Source organism: Schistocerca serialis, chromosome 4 (assembly GCF_023864345.2).
Source record: "Schistocerca serialis cubense isolate TAMUIC-IGC-003099 chromosome 4, iqSchSeri2.2, whole genome shotgun sequence".
NCBI lineage: Eukaryota > Metazoa > Arthropoda > Insecta > Orthoptera > Acrididae > Schistocerca > Schistocerca serialis.
The window spans coordinates 231,266,100-231,289,205 of NC_064641.1; the positions used below are offsets into that span (position 1 = coordinate 231,266,100).

A 23,106-nucleotide genomic window follows, 5' to 3' on the forward strand; every position below is an offset into this window, starting at 1 on the left:
CTTCATCAGTCAGTAGAAATATACCTCATAGACTTGACAGGAAGGCATACACTTTGGTGGATTTGATTTCAATGAAAATGTCAGTATTGAGATTTCATTGACAGACAGCCCATCGTATCATGAGGGACTGTTTTGTCCATCCCCTCAAATCAATACTGTATGTAACATGGCAAAACTTTGTCTGAAAACTGATTATAGGTTTCTTCTGCGAGCTATCCAGATTTCGTGCACACTCTGATGTCATTTCATTAATTAGTTGACATCTTGATGGCCTCAACAACCAAATTTGTCATGAACTTCTTGGAGACAAACTAGAACTACTAGTATCAGTTTTCTGGAAAGTGTTAACCATGTTAATAAAATTTGAAGTCTTTATTTCTTCTGCAGTTAATTCCATTTGTATTTCATGATTCATAAAAAATATTGATGTCATATAATAAGATGACACAACAGAAAAAAGAAATGTAGGGTGGGATTATTCTGTTTCTGTGGTGTCGTTTAGCTATCTGCCGTTTCATCAGGATTTTTAGAGTTCTGTCACTTTTGAGTTCCACAGACAAATGGCACATCGGTGTCATTGCACTGACAGAGATATTGGAGATACTGACAGGGAGTGACAGTGACAGTGAGTGTGGCATCTTCAATGAAAGTAGTAACGATGAAGATTCATCAGAAGAATCTCGTAGTAATACACCTCCACATACTTCACCTAGTAAAGCTCGCCAGGACAGTTCTTCTTCAGATTCTGAAAGTGAAGACAGATCGATCCGTAACAGGCCACGCCATAGAATTTGATTGGCAAAATCGTGATTTCAGTCCAGCACTTCATGCATTTGATGACTCATCTTCAGGACATAATTGTCAACTAGCGCCTGATTCAAGCATTCTATCCTTTTTCATCCTATTTCTATCAGAAGATCTGTTGAAATTTACAGCACTTGAAATGAACCGATTTTTCACTTTCACCATGGCAAATGCATTGGAATCAGTTCGTTCTTGACTATCCACCTGGAAAGATATAGGTTTGAGGAAATGTATTGCTTCATTGGTTTTTGGCTTCCCATAGCTCGAATTAAAAGTTGAGAATAAAGGAATATTGGTCCAGAGATGTACTTCTGAGTACTCCAATTTTTGGCGAAGTAATGTCCCGTGACTGTTTTATGTTACTTTTGAGAGTGTTGCATTTTAGTGACAACTCGGCCAATCGTGGAGATGACAGTTTGTTTAAAATTAGGAAAATAATTGATACAGTTCGTGTGGCATTCCGCAGTGCATTTAATCCATACAGAAAACTCTGTGTTGATGAAAGCCTGTTATTGTTCAAAGGTCACTTATCTTTTAAACAATACATTCCTTCAAAACGAAGTATATTTGGAATCAAAACATTTGTGTTGTGTGACTGTACAACTGGATATATCTTGGATTTCATTGTATACACAGGCACAACAACAGAAATTGAAATCCATTATTTGGGGAAATATGGTGATATTGTGGCAACACTAATGAAGCCATACCTTGAATGTGGACATACCCTGTACATCGACAATTGGTATACAAGTCCAGTCTTGTTCCTCTGGCTTCACAACCAGAGAACAGCAGCATGCGGTACTGTACGTGGGAACAGGCACGACTTTCCGAAGCTACAAAAGAAACTGAAATGAGGAGAAGTTGAGTTTATGTCAACTGACACAATGCTTGCCATCAAGTGGTGCGACAAGAGAGAAGCATTCATGCTGACTACATGCAACACTACAGAAATGCGTGACATGGGAAAGATGACTGGTGAAAAAGTAATGAAGCTGCAATGTGTTGTTGATTACAATGCAAATATGGGAGCAATAGACCACTCCGATATGCTATTAAGCTCTGTTGCATCTGTGCGTAAATCTGTGTAATGGTACAAAAAGTTTTTTTTTCATGTTGTGGACGTTTTGTGTTTTGAGTGCTCACACTCTTCAGATTGGTGACACGGAGCAAAATATCACTAGCAGATTTTCATTTATGTCTGGTCTGAAAACTTGTGGAAAAATTTGCTACAGAACGGAGAAGAGATAGGAAAGGAAGATGCTCTGATGATGAGAATCCTCTTCGCTTTACTGGGAGGCACTTTCCACATGTCATTCCAGGTGACCAGTCCAAGAAACGTGGACTATGGCGTAGACGTGCAGTCTGCTCGAAACAGAATGGGCATCAAGAAACGGAATGTGAATGCAAAACAGCAATATGCCTTTCTGCGTTGACTCATGTTTTGAAACATACCACACAAAGAAGAACTTTTAGCCAAGTTGCTACAGTTGGAGATGAAATGAAGCCCTTACGTCTGAAAAAAATACTTAAAAACTTAAAAAAATGAAAATAATTTATAAAAAAAATTTTTAAAAAATTTTAACGTCGCCATTGCCGGTCCACAGCCCAGATGAGAAAGGAGAAAAAAAAGTCTCTGTATTATCTGAGCTTGAAGAGCCTCTCCAGATGAATTACTTTGCTGACTAACAACTTGTGTACAAACATGTGATACATCCAGTCTATGCTGACAAACACAGACTGGGTGCTTCAAATGTTCGTACAGAAGGCGCAAAAATAAAAACTTATTACAAATTTATGGATTCTTCCATAACTTCTTGGTAGAAGTTAAACCTTAAAACTTAGTGCAAATATCACTAAGTAAACAAAAAAATTCTAGCGTTATTATTACTACAAAATTGTAGCGTGGGTTGCGGTAAAAGGTATTTATTTAAGTGGTGGCTAGGTTCGGGCGAAGTCATTTTCAAAGCGCCATGTAAAACAAAGACTGTGACAACCACATTATAGCTGTTAGTAAAACCATAGAAGATGGATAGCTATCAATATTCTATGGTTTTAGTAACAGCTATAATGTGTTCATCACATTCCTTTTTGATATGGTTGTTTGAAAATGGGCTTCACCCAAAACTAGTCGCTGCTTAAATAAATATCTTTTACCACAACCCAGGCTACAATTTTCTTGTAATATTCAGTAATGGGTTGCTGTCCTATTTTTCGAGGACACTGAATTTGTGAAAAAATTCTAGGCCTACACTTCGAAAGGGCGTCTCGGCTCATGTTGGTCAGTTGCACACACTCGCCTGTTTCTGAAGCACAAAAGGTCATTTGGAATTACAGGTGATGTTTAATTAGGTAGTTTAGAAACTTGTATTTCCTTATCTAATTCTTAAACAAAAGTTATAAATCATTGTTTATTTCTACTGTACAATAACAGTTGCGTCCCATATAAAAAGAAATCAGAAATGTTGAATTTTTGATTTTGAAGTTTCCTTGGGGATAATTTATTGGGTTAATGCTCTCAAAATATAGTGATTAGCTTCAAAAGTGTGTTGCGGCATCCAGACACTTCCCTCGAAGGTTGTTTGTAGGCGAATTATTGCGCTAGTACAGAACAACGTCAACGTTTGGTCGTTACGGATTCTACAGCATTTACATCATAAGTTGTGTACAAAACTCTGATAATTAAGTATCAGTATGGCAAATAAAACACAGACGTATACTGAGACCTTATGACGATTCTCAAGAACTAATTGCAAATGAAAGAAAGCCTTCGATGAGGAGTTACATGTTAGCAGCATAAGCAGTTTCAGTGTACGTTAGGTCTGTCGAGCAATTCATCTCCAGATTCAAAGCTGAGGAATACACATCCAGATATCCTGCTTTTATTTGTAACATCAGCGATCACACTAACTGAGACTCACGATCGCTGTGTTTACAGAAATACTCAGACCAGGGCAAGGACGGCTGAGCAGAGAGCTCTCTCTCTCTCTCACGCACGCACGCACGCACGCACAAGTGGCTGCCAGTGCAGGTACACGGGTTAGGCAGCCCCAAGGGCAGGCTTGACACGGCCAGCCACATGCGCTGGTTCAGTAATTTTTATTAAGATATGATAACGATGGCAAGTTTATGGTCCTATGATCTGAAGTCAGTGATTTATATTCGGCTAATAATATTCTGTAAATAATTTTAAAGAAGAGATGATAGTCAATTGACTGAAACTGGTTGTTAAGTAAAAAGTTTTGCTGACAGCTCAAGATGGTAATCACATTATTATTATTATTATTATTATTATTATTATTATTATTATTATTACTTCTTTATTTAAATAATAATCTAACCAAGCTTTGGGAAACTTTTTGTAAGATGTTTGTTCAATGCCACAAACCCCCCCTCCCAATCAGTTCTTGGATTCTATTGTTTCTTGCTTTTGTTCTCATCTATACAATTTTTGTGTCATATAGAACTCGGGCAATGCCTGTAAGGATGTAGAAGCACTGGGAATTAATCTACAGATAAATTGCAACATATTGTCTGTTATTTGTTTTATTAGATGTAATTCATGTGTTCAGGGAAGAGGGGAAACTCAGAAAACTTGACCTCTCTCCCTGTTATTCTTACTTATGGTGCAAGTAGAAGAGCCAGATATTCTCAAATAATCCCTATCCACTGGAAGAACTGCAAGAGAACATAAAAAACACTATTACTGCCATTCCTAAGGCAGAGGTAAGTGTGTTTCTCAGACTTTTAAATTGCACACAGTGCAGCACTATTGTCACTGATAATTTATAGTTCATTAAACTGAACAAATTTATCATTTTCATTAAATAGGGCGACTTATTTTGTTTCACACTTAAAAATATGTATCCAGACCTGTTCTATTTTGGCCATCCTATATAATGATGAAAAATAGCTACAATAGTAATCTAATGTTCACTGTTACTTGTCACGATGACCTAATATATTCCACTATTTATTTGTACACTGTGAATCATAACCCAGCAGAAAGTTTGTATTCATTCAGTGACATAAATACTGAAGATCCAGATGCTCATGAAACTGAGAGAAAATTGCAAAAAAAAGTGAGTTTTGTTTTCTTGAAACTAGATGTTAATTAAGACAGTGAATTGAAAAATGCTTACTTGATTTTCAGATATGCAGATCGAGGATTGAGGCAGTTGTTAAAGTCACACCTCAGGTACCCCAATTGGCTGCTCTTGGTGTAGTAGGGCACGAGGAATTCGCAGTGCTCTTGATGTGACAACACATTGTGCAGCCAGGGGCCTGGATACAGTTTACAAAAGTAGACCCTCCAGCAACTACTGCAAAAATGTCATGAAACACTCCATAACAACAGCAACAGGTCCTCCAGATTCTCAAAAGCAATCTACCGCTGGTGGCAGCATTTATTAAATAGCGTCAGGCATCCCAAAACCTGCCGTAGCAACAAGTTGCTGTGGCACAAGCTGCAGCTGCTCAGCAGCAGGTAGCACTTACTGGAACAAATACTGGTGTTCTCTCAACAGGAGAGCAACAGCAGCTAATATTCAGCTGCTGCAGCAACAGCAGCTAAATTTCACCAGCAGCAGCAGGTAGCAGCTGCAAGTAGATAGCAGTGGATGCGAGCCATGATTCTGGGCCAAATGACGCTGGCCACACTACATCATTGATACAAGCAGCAGCAGCAGCAGCAGCAGCCGTAGTTATTGGCCCTGCAGAGACATTAGTCTTTTTCTCAACCTCCATCTCTTGATAATGGACAACAGCAGTGGAGACTTTGGCAGCAGCATTTGGCTGGTGCATGTGCATGTGCATGTGCCTGTTTTCCCACAGTTCCTGAACAACACCCGGCAAAGTGTCAGCAGCAGCAGCATCATCCTCCTCCTATGAAACACACGCTTCCACCTGCTCCATCACCATAGGGTGTTACGGTCCCACCAGGTGGAGCTCTGAAGTTGATGCAGGCTGTGGAATCCTCTCTCCACTGATTACTTCCCATCGCTCAAAACCTAGGCTGCATCAGCGCCATCACCTCGAAATCATCCAGTGCCATCTCCTCATTGTGGCCGCCGGCCCCCCCAATACACACCAGCATCATTCACAGTCAACACTCTCCAGTTCATGAACTAATGGGGGGAGAAACAATGCTTACACAGAGACATGGACCTGTCTCACACCACCCTTCGTGGTGCAAATGCTCAAGATCCAAGTGACTCAATGAAGTACTGCCAACGACTCCTCAGGAAAAGCTTAATAAGTTTGTGGAACCATCATAATAATACCAATGCCATAACATGTATGTAAATTTTGTTGTGTCTGTTTTTCATATGATAAAAACAACATGTACTTTCATGAAAGTTTGGAAGTACATGGCAAGCTTTTTGACAGGTGGGAAATGTGTCAAATCCCAGTTGCACAGGAACTGTGAAGTGTGTAGTGAGAAGTATTCATATGTACAGCAGCTCCCATGTGGTGCACTGTATTAGCGTATGAAGATAGAGAACTACCAACTGCATCCTAATATCTACTGTGTCCTGTGTGTAGTGTCTGTGTATAAATAAAAATGTGCAATATGTGGTACCTGTCCCAACCCCTCCCTCCATAATTGTACTGTATTTTGTTTAAGTCTTTGAACCGTACTAATCCCAAAGGTGAGGAAGGAAAAACCGTACTGCCTATTTCATGTTTGTCTTGCCATCTGTGTGTGGTGACATTTCAGTTGTAAATAGTGAGTGATTAAATTAGTGTAGTGGAAAAAGGGAAGGGCAAGGGGAAGGGGAAGGCACTGTGAACTTTGTAAACTCTATGAATTATTGGCTTAGCAAGTGTGTGTGTGTGTGTGTGTGTGTGTGTGTGTGTGTGTGTGTGTGTGGACGCGCACACCCGCACCCAGGTATTAAAGGCGTAATACTAGGATACTGAGATATGTTACACAATTAAACATCAGAACCAATAGTAAATATCTATGTTCAAAGTGCAGGAAAGAAATTATACTTAGTAAACTATAAGTAAATTAAATTTAATTAATGAAAGAGAATGAACTTCAATGCACCAAAATGAATAGAATTTGGTACACTCATTGTACAAAATGAACAAACAAACAAAAAATTGATGTTTTCTGCTATTACAAATCCATGTTAACTGTGTTAGTCAGGCTGATCTCGTAAATGAGAGGTAATGTAATTCAAGCTGCAGTACTTTGCACATGCCCTTTCCTTTGTAAAGGAAAGAAGGTGATAATAGTGAAATACTACTTGTATCCATGTATAATGTTCGACTTTAGTCAAATAAAATTTGTGTAGTTTAGTGATAAAGAAAGAAAAACAGATTTGGAGCTCAGAGCAGTATGAGGTCTGTTAGAAAAGTAGCCAATGTTTAATTTTTACCACCTGTAATGCCATCAGTTACTGGCAAGCAGCAGTTAAGTGAGGTAGTGTGTAGTGCTCACATACGTTTTTCATTGCAAGGGAAGTTACGGAACAACTAGAGCAGCAGTACTGCATCAGATTTTGCCAGAAACTGGGCGACAGCCATTTGGAAGATTCAAATGGCTTTCGGTGACAGTACTGTGGGCATCACACAGATTAAGGAGTGGTACAACTTGTTTAAAGAAGGCTGCAGATTGGTGGAAAGTGAGCTACACTCTGGTTGCCGTTGACGTGCTGAAATGACCAGGTCATTGCCAAAATAAACACTGTGATGATGCAGGACCATCGTGTGACTATCACAGAAACTGTGGAAGAGGTGTGTAACAGCACTCTTTTGGCGCATTCCATTGTGACCAAAGATTTGGCCATGAAGAGAGTGTTGGCAAAATTTGTGCTGAAGCTGTTGATGATGGAGCAAAAGTGACTTCATGTTGAAGTCTCACAGACTTTGTGAACACCATAATCACAGGTGACGAGTCCTGGGTATACAGGAACAACCTGGAAAGCAAATCCCAGTTAGAGGCAATATTCTTCATCACCAAGACCAAAGAACACCTGTCAAGTGCACAGCAATGTCAAAGTAATGCTGACTGCTTTTTTTGACCTCTGCAGTATGGTACACCAAGAGTATGCACTCAAACAGTAACCAAAGAGTACTACAGGATTGTCCTCCATCATCTATGTGATACCTGATGCTGTTTGGTGCAAGAGACCAAACCTGTAGGCAACAGGAAATTGGTGACTGTCACAACAGTGATTCAGCACATTCCTCACACTCAGTTCAGACTTTGTGGTGAAAAAACTACATTGCTGTGCTTCAGCCAGCTCCTTACTCTCATCATACAGCAACTTACGGCTGTTCCCCAAACTCGAGGGACCATTGAAAGGAATGCAGTTTCAGACTAGAGGACATTTTGGCAGCAATGACAGTCAAGCTAAACTCCATTTCGAAAGAGGGTCTTTTGGCTTGCTTCCAACAGTTGTGGCACCTATAGGAGAAGTGTGTGCAGTCCCAAGGGAATTACTTTGAGAGTGATTAGCTATCCAGCACACCAGGCTAGCCAATTTTTTTCCTGGCCAAAGATCGCATACTACTTTAACAGACCTCGTAGATGTACAACTTAATTCCCAGTGCAAACGACATTCTACCCAGCATTCTTTTGTCAGGTAAAGTAATAATATGGTCAGTAGAATTACAGACTCATATCATCAGTGTCTTCAGCGTTACCACAAATTACATGTTAATGACCCCATTTGTTCTGGGAATGCATTACATGTGAGGTTTCTACTTAGCTCCATCGCCATGGGTGGAATGATTTAGAGTTCTGTTAATTTTGACCAACCTGCAGTTTCTAAAATGTCCTCTGTTGTCCTGAGGCTGAAATTAGCTTTTAGCAAGGAGCCAAACATAAATAACTGGTTCTTTTACTGTTCAGGGATGCCACTATTGTTTATTTAAGATGAAAACAAACTGCATGTAACAAATTTTATCTATTCTCTTTTGAACAAATTACTCGTAATTAATCTAGTTACAAACTTTATCTTGTGATACCATTAATTGATTAGGTGTTATGGATTCTTAAAATGCTCTGGTTCATTACTCCTGCACAAAATTAAGAATTGACGACCATGCCATACAACACATCTGTACCCCTTGATTAACCCTCTACCTGATTAGACAGCACTGCTGCTGCTACTTCGTTTGGGAGCCTGGTCTGTGTGTATTTCCAAAGACACCTGAAGAGCTTCATCTTCCTTTTTGTTTAGCTTTTGTTATGTTTTACGTGTAATTTTGACTTTTGAAATAATTAGTTGATAGCTTGGTATGTAGAGATACCTATTCGAGAAAGTTAAGTTTAATGTACCGTTATTAAAATATTAATGAAAATAAGTTAGCATTTTGGCACACAGCCTCTGAACATATCAGCCAATCACATTGATAGATTACAATTCTGGTGGTCTTTCCCAAATGAAAGATACTATTAGCTACTGGTGCCTCACACCACTGATTATGTTGTATGCATAATGCTGCAACCTCTGCTCCTCTGAGGAAAGAACCTTGGAGCTAGAAATGACAGCTGTTAAGCCAGAAATATCACACATCCTCTTCCTACTGAGATTTACAAAAATTAGGGTTTTCTTGAAGACAATGCCCAATTTGGAAATAAGCAAGCTTAATGAATTAACAAGTATGTCTCAATAGCCATGCAATCCTGTTAATGTGATATTTGTATAAAAATATTTTTTTTATAAAGTTGTTTACCCTGATTTGGTAATAGTCATTAATAACTGTACTTTATTGACATTCCATCTTTGCATTAATACTAGTTATAAAATTTGAGTTATTCTGCTCTCGTGGAGTAGTATACTGCTAACCTATAATTTCACTTAATTATGTGTGATTTCTATTAGAAAGATGCATGTTATGAAAAACCATTGTAAAAGAATTTTTTTTACAAGAATTACTATACCAGTGCATTGCATCATTTTCATAATTAAAACACTTATTTCATCAAGCAGATATTAGACTTAACAGGGTAAACATTTACATTTCTTATTGGTGCATTGCTGTCCTTTGAATTTATAAAAAAGATATGATGGATGCTAAAGCCAGAAATATCACACAGGTGTTTCTGGCATGTTGCTTGTTAGAAAATTTATTTTAGACACACTTTCCTTGATTTCTAGTTCCTTGAAGAATCAGATTAAAACAGCAGATCAACAAAAATTGCCTTGGATTTCCTGTTGGAAGTACCAAAAAAAAAAAAAAAAAAAGACAGTAATTTGCATTACAGCTTATGTATGTGCTGTGAGCAATGCGCGAAGATGACTGTTAGCTTCTGGAGAGCTTGTCTTTTTTACTATTCCCCTCCCCCCCCCCCCCCCTCCCCAGATGTATGTAACTGCATGAAGTAGTATAGTGGGAGGATATGAGATGGGAAATTTTGTGTCAGTGTTCACTCTTACATTACTTCTTTTACTGTATGTAGTGCTATGTATTTAAAAGTCCTTCAGAATACTTGGTTTCTATTGTTATTTGTATTATTACTTCTGTAAGGTTTGTTTTGTTTGAAAACAGTTGCCTGTACTTGCTGGTTATAATAGAAATCTGACATTTCTTGTTTCCAATACTCTCTGTACTTCCTGTATGTCTTTGAGGAAGGAGGCATTGCTATCCTGTTGTGTACAGTGCAGATTTTTTGTTCTTTTTTTATTTACTGTTATTGGTACAGATTTTTTAAAATATACATTTAGTGTACGGATATATGTTACAGAGAGCTTGGTAAGACACACACTGAAAAATTTTTGGTAACCCTTCTGCTATGTTCAGTTAGTTGTGTGAGTATAATAATGAGGATTTTTCAGTGAGAAAGGTGTAAATCACATGTTTGCATGCATACATACAGTTATGTACAGTTAGTGTATTTTACAATATAACAACAATCTGATTGAAGTGAGATCTCAAATTTTTAATGTTCGTATTTTTCTTTATTTATATTGCCAGAATTCATGTAATTTAAAGTGTAATGTAGGTGTAGTGCAAAATACATTTGTAGCTTTGAGATATTAGTAGGGTAGTAAGGACATCTGTTGCCATGATCTCCCCTCCACCCATGTATTGTATAATGCCCAACTTGATTGGAAAGGGCATTTCAGTGGCTTTAAAATTCTTTGAAGACTTACAAAGATTTTATAGTGATAATGCCATTTAAGTTAGACACTAACAATAGGAGTGTGTCCTGTGTGTAAGATTTAACAGAAATATCACTTTTTTTCAACATTCTGGTCCTTGATATATTTATTACCTGTACCTATTTCAGAAAGATGTGTCTAAAAAAACTGCATTGAACAGTCATGCCAGGTTTTGTATTATAGTTTGGTTGCTTAAATTTCAGTTAAGTGAATTCATTTCTTTCCACGTTGTGTTGCTCAGAATTGCAACAATTTTGCAAAGTGAAATAGTATATTTGTTTAAGAGTGCATGCCCATAACTCAGTGCTGTTTGGAACACTTGCTTCTTTCAAGTTGTTCTTTTAAGTGTTCCTTTTATTGTTGCTATCATTAAATATAATCAGTGGTGAGACTTAAAGTCGTTCTGTGAAAGATCTCTACGTAAATTGTTGTTCCTGTGTTGTTCATCAAAATATAGAGAAATAATTCAGGATTTCTTCATGATTAAATCAAGTGGATCCTTTGAGGGTTGATAACCATTGTATTATGTTTCATAAAAACATGGGAGAACTGCCAGATATCAGTAACGTCCTGCCACGATATTTCGGCGCAGAGTCTTCTGACCATCTTCAGGTGAGTGCCACTGTAGTAGTACTGGCGAGTACGCGCTGAGCTCCGCTATTTGAAGCCGTACTGAGGTTTAAATAGTGAAGCTCAGCGCATACTCACCAGTACTACTACAGTGGCACTCGCCTGAAGATGGCCAGAAGACTCTGGGCCGAAATATTGTGGCAGGACGTTACTGATATCCGGCAGTCCTCCTGTGTTTTTATGGAACAATCAGTATGCCGGGAAAGCTTTAAACATCACATTGTATTATGGTTTCTTCGGTATGATAAGTCAGTTGCACAAATGCATTATTAAATTAATAAATTTCAGCTATTGATCAGTGATCATTTTTGATTGATGTACCAGGCAGATATCTCTTTGAAACATGTTTATATGGAAATGTTTGTAATTGTGTATAATATGCATATGCTCCAGCAGGTCTCACAGCTTGATGAATCATAAATTGTTTCATTAACTTTGAATTTAGCAAAACCAAAATATGTTGCTTTCACAAAGTTTATTCAGTTGAACTGTTTACGTTAACTTGGATGAAGGCTGTCCTGCATGAAACTCAGTGGCTGCACTTCTGGCAACATTTTCTCAATTGTGTGGATGTGTTTGTATTTCTGTTCCATTAGCTGGTACTACTCTGCATTTTGCATTGGTATTGTTAGTAGTTGATTTTAAAATTAAAAAATTTCACCACTCTCAGCCAAACCAATTTTAATTAAAAGCTCTGTCTCATTGATCAAATAATTGTGTGCTAAATTTTCTTTATTAAGGAAGCACACTACTACATTGATAAAATCTGTGTTTCAGAGATGAGATACAGGCAGGTTACTTACTCTAGAGTTAATTCTTATTTTTTACCCTCAGGTTAAGGTAAAACTGGTTAAACTTCTGCATCAAATGCTAGTTAAAAAAAAAGGGGCAAAAAAAGAGGGAAAGATGACAGGTGTAGGATTACACAATCAAATCATTTGCTGTTAATGCAAGTGTAATTGTAATTCAAGTATTAGGGTCCTGTTTCTTGTCTCTCATCTTCTTCCTATACACATTAAATTTCAGGTCACTGCCATCAATCTGGTTATTTTCTATACCTTCACTGGACTCATGTCTTTGCTGCTGATTCTTCACTCTATATTCCTTGATACTGTTTTCGTCCTTGCTTTGTGTTTTGAGCTTGATCCTGAGTTTGGAGGAAGAAAAAGGCAATAAAACAAACGTATATACAAGACTCCAACGCAAGAAACAGTGAAGTATGAGAGGAGATCTGATTGTTTAAAATTTAATGCACATTTCTGTAAAATTAATAATGTGGGGGAAATCAGGCTATAATGACATACCTGGGTAAATTGAGATAGCAAGGTATAAACGAAACTAGTTGAGTGGCGCCACCTGCACAAAGCTGTGTGAAAAGGTTGATTGGCAGCACCATTCCTACGAATATAGTGATAAGCTGCCAGCTTCTGTCTTGGTGCTGTAAATGAAAAACTTACAGGTAAGCCTCCAAGTTTTTACTTTCATTCACATATATCCATTCATTAGTGTTGTAGTTAATTACATGTTAGAGAAAAGTATAAGTTATATTGTAAAGCATATTTTTAGCTATATTTTGAGAGGCATGAGATTATGCTAGAGCATGCAGTAGTTGAACATTTATAAAATGAATCAAAGGTGTTTCAGGTTACAGTGACATACTGTGTGTCAGGGTAAAATGCCACAATATGTCATTTTACCCCAAGGTGGATTCTAGTTGTATCCTGTCTGATCTTTGATATTAATTAAGCAATTTCTTTTACATATCTGTTTAAATTTGACAACAATATCAGTAGGCCTTTCTATAATAAAATAAATTAAACGAAACATTAAATGTAAATTGATAAATTTGCAGTGATACACAAATGCAATGAATTTACATAGGCTAGACATAAGTACATGAATTTCCTCCTTCAGATGGCTGGCAATAAAGTAAGGAAATTGTCAAGACAGTCTCAGCATGTGGTGCAGATCTAGCAGGCTATAGATGCTGTTCAGAGGTGAGATGGGATGGTTGCGGGCATCAAAAGCATTCGTAGTTCCCCAGGCTACTCTTAGAAGTTGTCTCCCCTCCTTCACAGTCATAGCAAACATATGTGACTCCAATAGCTTCAGCTTCAAATGTTGTACCAATTCATTCTCCAATGCGGTGTTGAAAGTTGACTGGAATCTGCCCGATCCTTTCTGGTTCCCGAGACACCAGTCAGCATCTTACCACATTCTAATCAGAAATGACAGTCAACAACAACACAGCTGGTAAGAGGGCTATCAGTATCTATCTTCTAAACTTTTGGATAAGTGTTATGAGAGACTGTTTAGAGAGAATTATAGTAAACAGCACTATGGCATTAAAAGGCATCAGTAAAGGGGATATGTTTTAGGGAAACTGGTTTTGTCCAGTGTCGAGAAGAGGCAAATACAAAAGGGTAACAGTCAATTAATTGTTGACAGTTCAAATGTATGACAAATGATCGTGCCCCTTAGGGAAATAGCAGCAAGGGACAGGAAGGAACACCAGGTGCACTCAGTGTGCGCCTGGGAGCCCCATTCAACATGTTGAAGAGGCTATTCTGGCAGCCTTGAGGGAACGGGATGCAACCAACTGGAGATTGTGGTGCACGTTGGGACAAATGGCGCCTGTTGTCTGGGCTCAGAGGTCATTCTTGGGTCATTCCAATGACTGCCAGAGGAGGTTGCGAAGACCAGCTTTGGTGTCGAGTTTCAACAAAGCTCACAATTTGCAGAATTTCCCCAGAACTGATTGTGGCCCTTTGGTTCTTAGTAGAGTATAAGCACTGAACCAGAGACTTTGAAACTTCTGTAAGAGCTGGACTTCCGCCATAGGATTGAGAACTATAGAGTCCTCCTAAATTGGTTAGATGTGCTCTAACACATCGGAGGCAGTTACTGAGGTGGCTGACTGCCTGTCGAGTGCACACAAGGTTTTTTTAGATTAGGTGACTTTCCATCCAATCAAGATATTGATAGCCGTAGGAAACCCAGAAGCATCAGTGGAAAATCGGAAGACATGCCTCCCACAGGTGAGAGCATTAAAATCCTAATGATAAACTGTCGAAGCATTCCCAATGAAGTGGCAAAGTTTGAAACTTATGAAAAGCAGTGAAGCTTACATAATACTTAGTACAAAAAGCTGATTGAAACCTGTAATTAATAGCAGTGAGATTTTTGGGGAAAAATTTAAGTGTAACCTGAAAGAACAGGCAAATGGGAAATGGAGGTAGTTATCTGTCACACCAGACAAGAAACTCAAATCCATGGAGATAGAAATTGAAGCTGCATGTGAGATTGTTCAGGCAAGACTCAGTATAAGGGATCAGTAAGTGTAAAATGTTAATTGGATACTTGTATTGCCCACCAGACTCATCTGATGTAACTGAAAATTTGAGAGAGAGGCTTCAGTCATCCAACAATTACAGTTTTGTTAGTTGTGGGTGTATTAAGACATCTTATGAAACCTTAATAAATGCCTTCTCTGAAAACTACCTAGAATAGATAGTAAGGAACCCCACTCACAATGGAAATACATTGGATCCAATGGCAACAAATAGATCTGACCTCTTTGAGGATGTCCACACCAAAACAGGTGTCAGTGACCATGATGCAGTAGTAGCAACAATGATAACCAAAGTACAAAGGACAACTAAAACAAACAGAAAGATATATAGGTTCAATAAACTACATAAAAAATAAGTAGTGTCATGTCTCAATGAGGAATTTTGAGTGTCATGTCTCAATGAGGAATTTGAAACTTTCAGCTCAGTTCAAGAGCATGTAGAGGAACTCTGGCTCAAGTTTAAAAGTACAGTTCACCATGCACTGGGTAGGTATGTGCCCAGTAGAACAGTTCATAATGGGAGGTAACCTCTAAGATATACAGTCACTGTAAAGGAACAGATCACTGCATGATAGGTGTAAAATGATATGGCTATAGATAGATGCTGAATGAAACCCATTTGACTATCAAGGGGGCAATGCGTGATGCCTTCCATGACTACTGTAGCAGAATACTGTCAAATGACATTTTATAAAATCCAAAGAAATTCTGGTCGTATGTAAAGACCGTTAGTGGCACCAGAGTTAGTCTCCAATCCCTAACGAAAGAGACTGGAAATGAAATTGAGGATAGCAGATGCTTAACTCCATTTTCAAATGTCCCTTTACGAAGAAAAACCCAGGAGAATTGCCCCAATTTAATCCTTGTGCCACTGAAAAGATGAATGTAATAAGTACTAGTGTCAATGGTGTTCAGAAACAGCTGAAATCGTTAAAATTGAACAAAGTTCCAGGCCCTGATGGAATTTGTCAGATTCTATAATGAATTTGCAGATGAATTAGCCGCTCTTCTCACTTTGATCTATTGTAGGTCCCTCAAACAAAAAACTCTCCCGAGTTCTTAGAAAAAGGCACAGGTCACACCCATCTACAAGAAGGGTAGCAGAAGTGATCCACAAAATTACTGTTCAATATTCTTGGCATCAGCTTGTTGTAGAATCTTAGAATGTATTGTGAGGTCAAACATAATGAGGTACCTTGAACAGAATGACCTTCTCAATGACAAACAGCATGGATTTCAAAAAAATTGATCACCTGAAACCCAATTTACACTTTCCGCAGATGGCATACTGAAAGCTTTGGATCAAGGCAACCAGGTAGATGCAGTGTTTCTTGATTTCCAAAGAACATTTGACTCGGTAATGCACCGATGCTTATTGTCAAAAGTACGATTATGTGAGGTATCAAGTGAAATTTGTGACTGGTTTGAGAACTCTTTGTAAGGAGGTCACAGCATGTTATCTTAGAAGGAGAGTCATCGTCAGATATCATAGTAACTTCGGGTGTGCCCCAAAATAACTTCGGGTGTGGCCCAGGGAAGTGTGTTGGGACCCTTGCTGTTCATGCTGTATATTAATGACCTTGCAGACAATATTAATAGTAAAATCAGGCTTTCTGCAGATAATGCTGTTATCTATAATGAAGTACTGTGTGTGAGAAGCTGCATAAATATTCAATCAGATCTTGTTAAGATTTCAGCATAGTGCAGAAATTGGCACTTCTCAAAAAACCTTCTTTGTGTACTATGATCATAATATCAGTGAGTCACTGTTTGAATCGGCCAGCTCATACAAATACCTGGGTGTAACACTTTGTAGGGATATGAAATAAAATGATCACACAGATTCAGTTGTGCGTAAAGCGGGTGGTAAACTTATGTTTATTGGTAGAATACTGGTGAAGTGCAATCCATCTACAGAAGAGACTGCTTGCAAATCACTCTTGCAACTGGTTCTAGAATATTGCTCAAGTGTGTGCAACCCGTTTCAGATAGGAGTAATGGGACTATTGAATCTATACAGAGTAGGGCAGCATGAATGAGCATAGGTTTTTTTAATCCTTAGGAGAGTGTCACAGAGATGCTAAACGAACTGAATCTGAAGACTCTGGAGATAGATGTAAACTAGCCCAAGAAAGGTTATGAACAAAGTTTCAAGAACTGGCTGTAAAGGATTACACTAGGAATATACTACAACCCCGCACGTATTGCTCACAAGGGATTGTGAGGATAAGATGAGATTAATTACTGCATGCATGGAAGCATTCAATCATTCTTCTAGTGCTCAACACGTGAACATCAACCAAGATTAATGGAAGACTTCGACAATAATATTAATGTAGTCTGTAGGTTTAATGATGCCTTCTGTAACAACTAGTTGAAAAACGGGCGAAGCGAGTATCCTGTACAACATAATATTGCCACCATTTTAAAGTGTTTTGTGCAGTGCAGGTGGTATACAGTAATTTTATGTGAGGCCCTATACCCCATTTTGTGGGAAATTCTTCACCTCACCAGGCAACTCATTTCCATTGCTTTTTGGTCCAGTTACACAGTTCTTTATCCACTGAATTCAAAATTCAGTGTTGTTATTAGTGAATGATAGTTGGTTGTGTGGACTGTCTGCCTTGGAATCACTCTAGTAACAATATGAAATGAATGGTATGCTCCAAAGTAAAAGACTTTCCTAGACCTTGAATTCCATAGACATTGCATTTATATATTGCCACCTATTCAGCTTCAAAGGGCTGGCATCCGATGTCCACATATTTGGCCAACATAAAACATGTTTTAGTATAACAATAGCTGGTGACAATGACACCAGCAAATGAACATCTGACAAGTCATGATTTTTGTGAAATTTGTTCCCATTCAAACTTCCACAAAACAGCTGCTTTTCGAGTATTCAGTTCTTGGATTTAATTGATTTCTGTGCATCTGTAGCACACATATAGCCTACATTTTGTATCATGTCCTAAGCCTGCTATGTTACATAGGCTGACCCACTTTCTTAATGTCTGGATGGTCATTATATTTTGTGTTCAGCCTAATTGTTGTGAAACGGGATTGCAGGGTCAGGGAAGAGCTTGGGCTGCCCCATCATTACCCTATACCAACAAGTTTATGTTGTTTAAGTTGAACTGCAATTTTTAAACAGTGTAGTATGTATCATATAGTGCTGCTGTAGTGGTTGAAAAGTTCCCACCACCTGCTGAAAGTTTTTAAATTGACACATTCCCAGTTCTCTCTTTGGTTTCCTGTAAAACAGTACCTCCCATGGACTGAATTGTATTTTGTGTTATCCAACAGAGTGCATTGAGGGAAGTGAGTCGTGAGAGCACATTCAGCATCTCAAATGCTATCTTGTGTATTCACCATCGTCCTTCCTTAGAGTGCCTCCTGGTTTGGTTGGTGTTCTAGTGACGATTTTCTTAAGACTGGCACATGTAGTTGTCTTCCACCTCCTCACAGAATGGCATCCAGGATGAGAGTTTGCTTTCTTAATTGTAAGGCGAGAGTCCCAGTATGTTTTCGTAGGATTCCTATAGGCCATGGTCTATTTAGCACTAATTTTAACCTCAAACTTGATGCATATGGTGGTGTATGTAAAGGGCTTCCATGAGCAGCAAAAAGCAGAGTCAGTGCAGAAGTTGAAGAGAGCACAAGTAGATGCAACACCTTGCTTTAAAATAAAACAAAATGCGCCTGGTGTAAATAAAACTTTTATTACAGTCGCTAAAGACGGAATATTTCTCAATATTACATACGACACCTATGTGGTACTTAAATTAAATGAGTTTTTATACAGTAAATTTTATATGAAATTAAGGTATCTTGTCCACATTTCATTCTCAACATTGTGGCAACTAAAATCGACCATACGGAAAGTATACACTGTGGACTTTTACCTTTGCAAACTCTTCAAAATTTCGTGCAATGGTTTACTACATTTAATGCTGCATAATAACTGCGTTGAACATCGAAACAAAATCCAGTCATTTATGGGGAGAAGTTATCAGTCAAGAAGACGTGTAAAAATCAAATTTTTGGGCCAAATAGTTTTTGTGAAATCGAATGATAAGTGTGTCAAAGCAGTGGGAACACCATGTGTCTGCACAGGCGAGCAGTGCAGTGATGACAAAATCGCGCACAGCACGGAATGCGGGGAGCACGTGTCTGCAGCAGTGAGAGGGTTAATGAAGAGACAAAACACTAGAAATTTCAAAAAATTGCATTCAAACGAATAAAATTCGTGAAGTATGGCACTTCAATATTGCTTTTAAATAAAGAAATATTAAGCACCACTAAAGGATTAAACTCATAACCCTCCGTGTAGAAGCCCAACACCTTCACTGTTACGCTAACGCACCTCGTCTGCGTATGTCACTCCTTGAGGACTATAACACGTCACGCAAAATATTGACAAACACTGTTGGTATGACTGAATATTCACGCTTCGTCGAAGTACAATAGGAAATAAACAATTACCGCTGTTCTTTATTGCGAAAAAGCCGTTCGTGAGATTGATACAAACACCTCTCCTTGCTATCGACTGAATTAGGAGTCTTATTGCGTGTTTGGTTTAATTAATTAATAGAATATGAAGCAACTGGTGTAAAGAATGCTTTTTCCAAACTTTCTATAAAAGAAAGTCTGCTATCAAGACATTGGTTTTGTTCTATTACTTTATTTATGACTGAACATTTCTAAAACTGAAGACACTCGTCCATGCTCTGCACTGCAGTCGAGATCTGGCAACGTCGTTCTCTGTTCATTGGCTGACTGTGTTTTGTGACGTCAGATGCGCAGAACGAACCTAAACTTGGCCGCCAACATAAATGACGCGCACTTTAATAGGCTAATAAAGACTTCAACCGGGAGAAGACAGTGATGCTTCGATGGGAGAAACTGCAACTGCTAGATTAAGTAACAACTTCACCTTTACATCGAAATAGTATTGAACAGACATAACCTATCTCTATCTCATGTAGTTGTTGTATAGAGTTTCTCTTGTTAGTAGGAACAAGTCACTGTTTAGTACTTTTCTCCTAGTTAGCATGAATTACACTGAGAGGCCAGTGATTGAGTAGTTAGGCCAAGGGGCCTGTAATTGACTAATTCGGCCAACGTACCAGTGATTCAGTAGTTAGCAGAACAAGACACTTGTCTCTGTCAGCTGTGATAATATATGAGAAGCACCCTGAGAAGAAGTTTCTGGATTAACCTGTAGGTATTTGGAGGAAACACTATACAGAAGAAAGGGTAGAGGGTGTGACGTCTCACATATTCTTATGTATGTTAATAGTCGAATAAACTGGTTTAGGGAAGAAGTTGTCCTTTCTACTTCAGCAGATCAGCACTGCCTAAATCCCTTATTAGCCCCTTCGTTACAAGAACATTTCAGTTGTACCTACATTGCATACAATGCTTTAAGTAGCAAAGGAGATTCTGCTCACTCTCATCTCTGTTGAGGTAATCAGAGAGTCACAGTATCATTAACATCCTGATGGCTCCAGGCAGGCAATACCAACACCATACTGGTAACCTGGACATGTGCTGGGAAGCAGCATAAAAATTCAGTGATAGGTGCATGGGGTGCATGTGCGGGTAAGTGTGTATAGAAGTCTAGGTACTTAGTCAAGCCTGGGAGAATCTAACAGTTGCACCACTGAGTGTCGCCGCAAGAAGAAGCCGCCAATGTGAGTAGCATCCAAGAACTAGAAGAAAAAAGGAGCCCAGTAGTGTGAGATTGAGCAGCAGTGCTGGAAATGCAGAGGCCCAGCAGAGATCAACCGACTGGACGTCCAGTAGCAGTAGAGTAGGAAAGGCAAGCCAGCTCATCGAACTAAGCAGTCATGACATTGAAGTAGCTGATTGTTACATTCAAGAGCAGGATAATACTGGGTGACAAGTGATGTACTCCAAAGTTGTTTTTTGGAGGGATGAGCAGTACCAGGATTGGATGTGAAGGCCTGGGAAATCGGCTTTTAGACAAGGCTGCTGGGATAATTACGACCAGTGAAGGCTGAAGTGAGAGTGGTATACTGCATTGCTGTAAAGCTGTCTGCATCCAAACAAATATATTTGCCTCAAATGCCAAGACTGTACGGGAGGGAACATTAGACATAAAAAGGATGGCAACTATCAAAATATAAGTGCTGTTGGTTGTTAGTGGGTTTGATGTGGATGGAAGTGTGTTGCTGGCCTTCAGTGAGGATGAGATCAACATCAAGGAAAGTGGCATGGGATTTGGGATAGGACCATGTGAAATTTAATTGGGAGAAGGGTTATTTATTTATTTGTTTACACATCTAGTACCATAGGACCAAATTGAGGAGCAAATATCCAAGGTCATGGAACATGTCAGTATATGAAGTAACACATAAAAGTAATAACAGATAAATAAAATGTTTGAGTCCAAAAAAAGTCAAGCCATAAGTCTAAAATGCATTCAACAATATAACATAATCAGCTTTCAAGGAACTCTTCAACAGAATGGAGTGACCCATGAGGAAACTCTTCAGTTCCGATTTGAAAGGCGTGGGTTACTGCTAAGATTTTTGAATTCTTGTAGTAGCTTACTGAGAATGGATGCAGCAGTATACTGGACAGCTTTCTGCACAAGAGTTAAGGAAGGCCGATCCAAATGCAGGTAGGATTTATACAGAGTGTTAACTGAGTGAAAGCTGATAATTCTTGGGAATAAGATCGCATTGTTAACAAGAAATGACAGTAGAGAATACAGATATTGAGAGGCCAATGTCAAAATACCCAGACTAATGAACAGGGGTCAACAAGAGGTTTGTGAACTTATGCTACTTATTGCCTGAACTATCCATTTCTGAGGCACAGATATTTTCTTGAACCGGAAGAATTACCCCGAAGTATAACACCATATGACATAAGCAAATCAGACTAATTTTCATGTCAAATGATCACTTATGTCAGATACTGTTGTAACAGTAAAAATGGGAGCATTAAGTCCTCGAATAAGATCCTGAATGTTGGCTTTCCGTGACAGTTTACTTTCTATCTGAATTCCTAGAAATTTGAACTGTTCATTGTCGTCATCATATGCCCATTCTGTGAAATTAAAACATTGTGTGTCAGAAACTGTAAAAAATGAGTCTTACTGTAATTTAGTGTTAGTTTATTTTCTATACACCATGGACCTATTTCATGAGCTGCACTATTTGAAACAGAGCCATTGTTGCACACAACATCCATCACTACCAAGCTAGTGTCATCAGGAAACAGAAATATTTTCGAATTACCCATAATTCTAGAGGGCATATCATTTATATGAGGAACAGGAGTGGCCCCAGCACTGATCCCTGGGGCACCTCTCATTTGACCATACCCTACACAGACCCCACATCACAGCCATTCTCATTCATTGTGAATAATGAACTTTTGCTGTCTGTTGTTAAAGTAAGAGGTGAATCAGTTGTGAGCTACTCCACGTATTCCGTAATGGTCCAACTTCTGGAGCAATACTTTGCAATCAAGCCTTAGTTAAATCAAAAAATATGATTAGTGTTCAAAACGTTTTGGTTAATCCATCCAGTACCTCCCATAGAAAAGAGAATGTAGCATTTTCAGTTGTTAAACGACCTCTAAAGCCAAACTGTGCATTAGACAGCAAATTATGTGATATAAAATGATCAATTATCCTTACACACACAGCCTCTTCCCTGTAGAAACTAAATTATTTAATTCATGAGCAATGCCCCGAAGATGACTGTTAAATACTGTACATATATCTGACTGACAAGTAACAGAAATATTTTTACTAGGAAGAGACTATATTGTTGACCTTGTGCTACTGACCAGATATTCCCTCACAACTGACCATATGGTTTTAATTTTATCCTATGAATTAGCTATTCTCTTTGTGTACCACATACTCTTTGCCTTCCTTATAACATTTTTAAGCACCTTACGATACTGTTTGTAATGTGCCACTGGAGTTTGATTGTGACTACTTCTAATATTTTGATGTAATGCCTGCATTGTTCTGCACAATATTCTTATCCCACGAGCGAGCCATCTAGGGTGCATCTTACTGCTAATACCCTGTTTAGAATGTTCTAATGGAAAGCAACTCTCAAAGAGCATGAGAAATGTGTTAAGGAAAGCATTATATTTGTCGTCTATGTTATTGGCACTATAAATATCCTGCCACTCTTGTTCCTTAACGTG

General features: G+C 38.5%; 1 protein-coding gene across 3 annotated transcripts in view; it reads left to right on the top strand.

Moving 5' to 3' along the window:
• Positions 1-11,008, top strand: part of LOC126473491 (protein cbp-1-like) — a 48,969-nt gene extending 37,961 nt beyond the window's left edge. For all 3 annotated transcript variants that reach the window (XR_007586473.1, XR_007586474.1, XM_050100571.1), the window contains one exon: positions 4,958-11,008. Coding sequence is in view for 1 of the 3 variants with exons in the window: in XM_050100571.1 (XP_049956528.1) it covers positions 4,958-4,977 (20 nt within the window). In the remaining 2 variants the exon portion in view is untranslated. The remainder of the gene's footprint in view (positions 1-4,957) is intronic.
• The last annotated feature ends 12,098 nt before the right edge of the window (positions 11,009-23,106 follow it).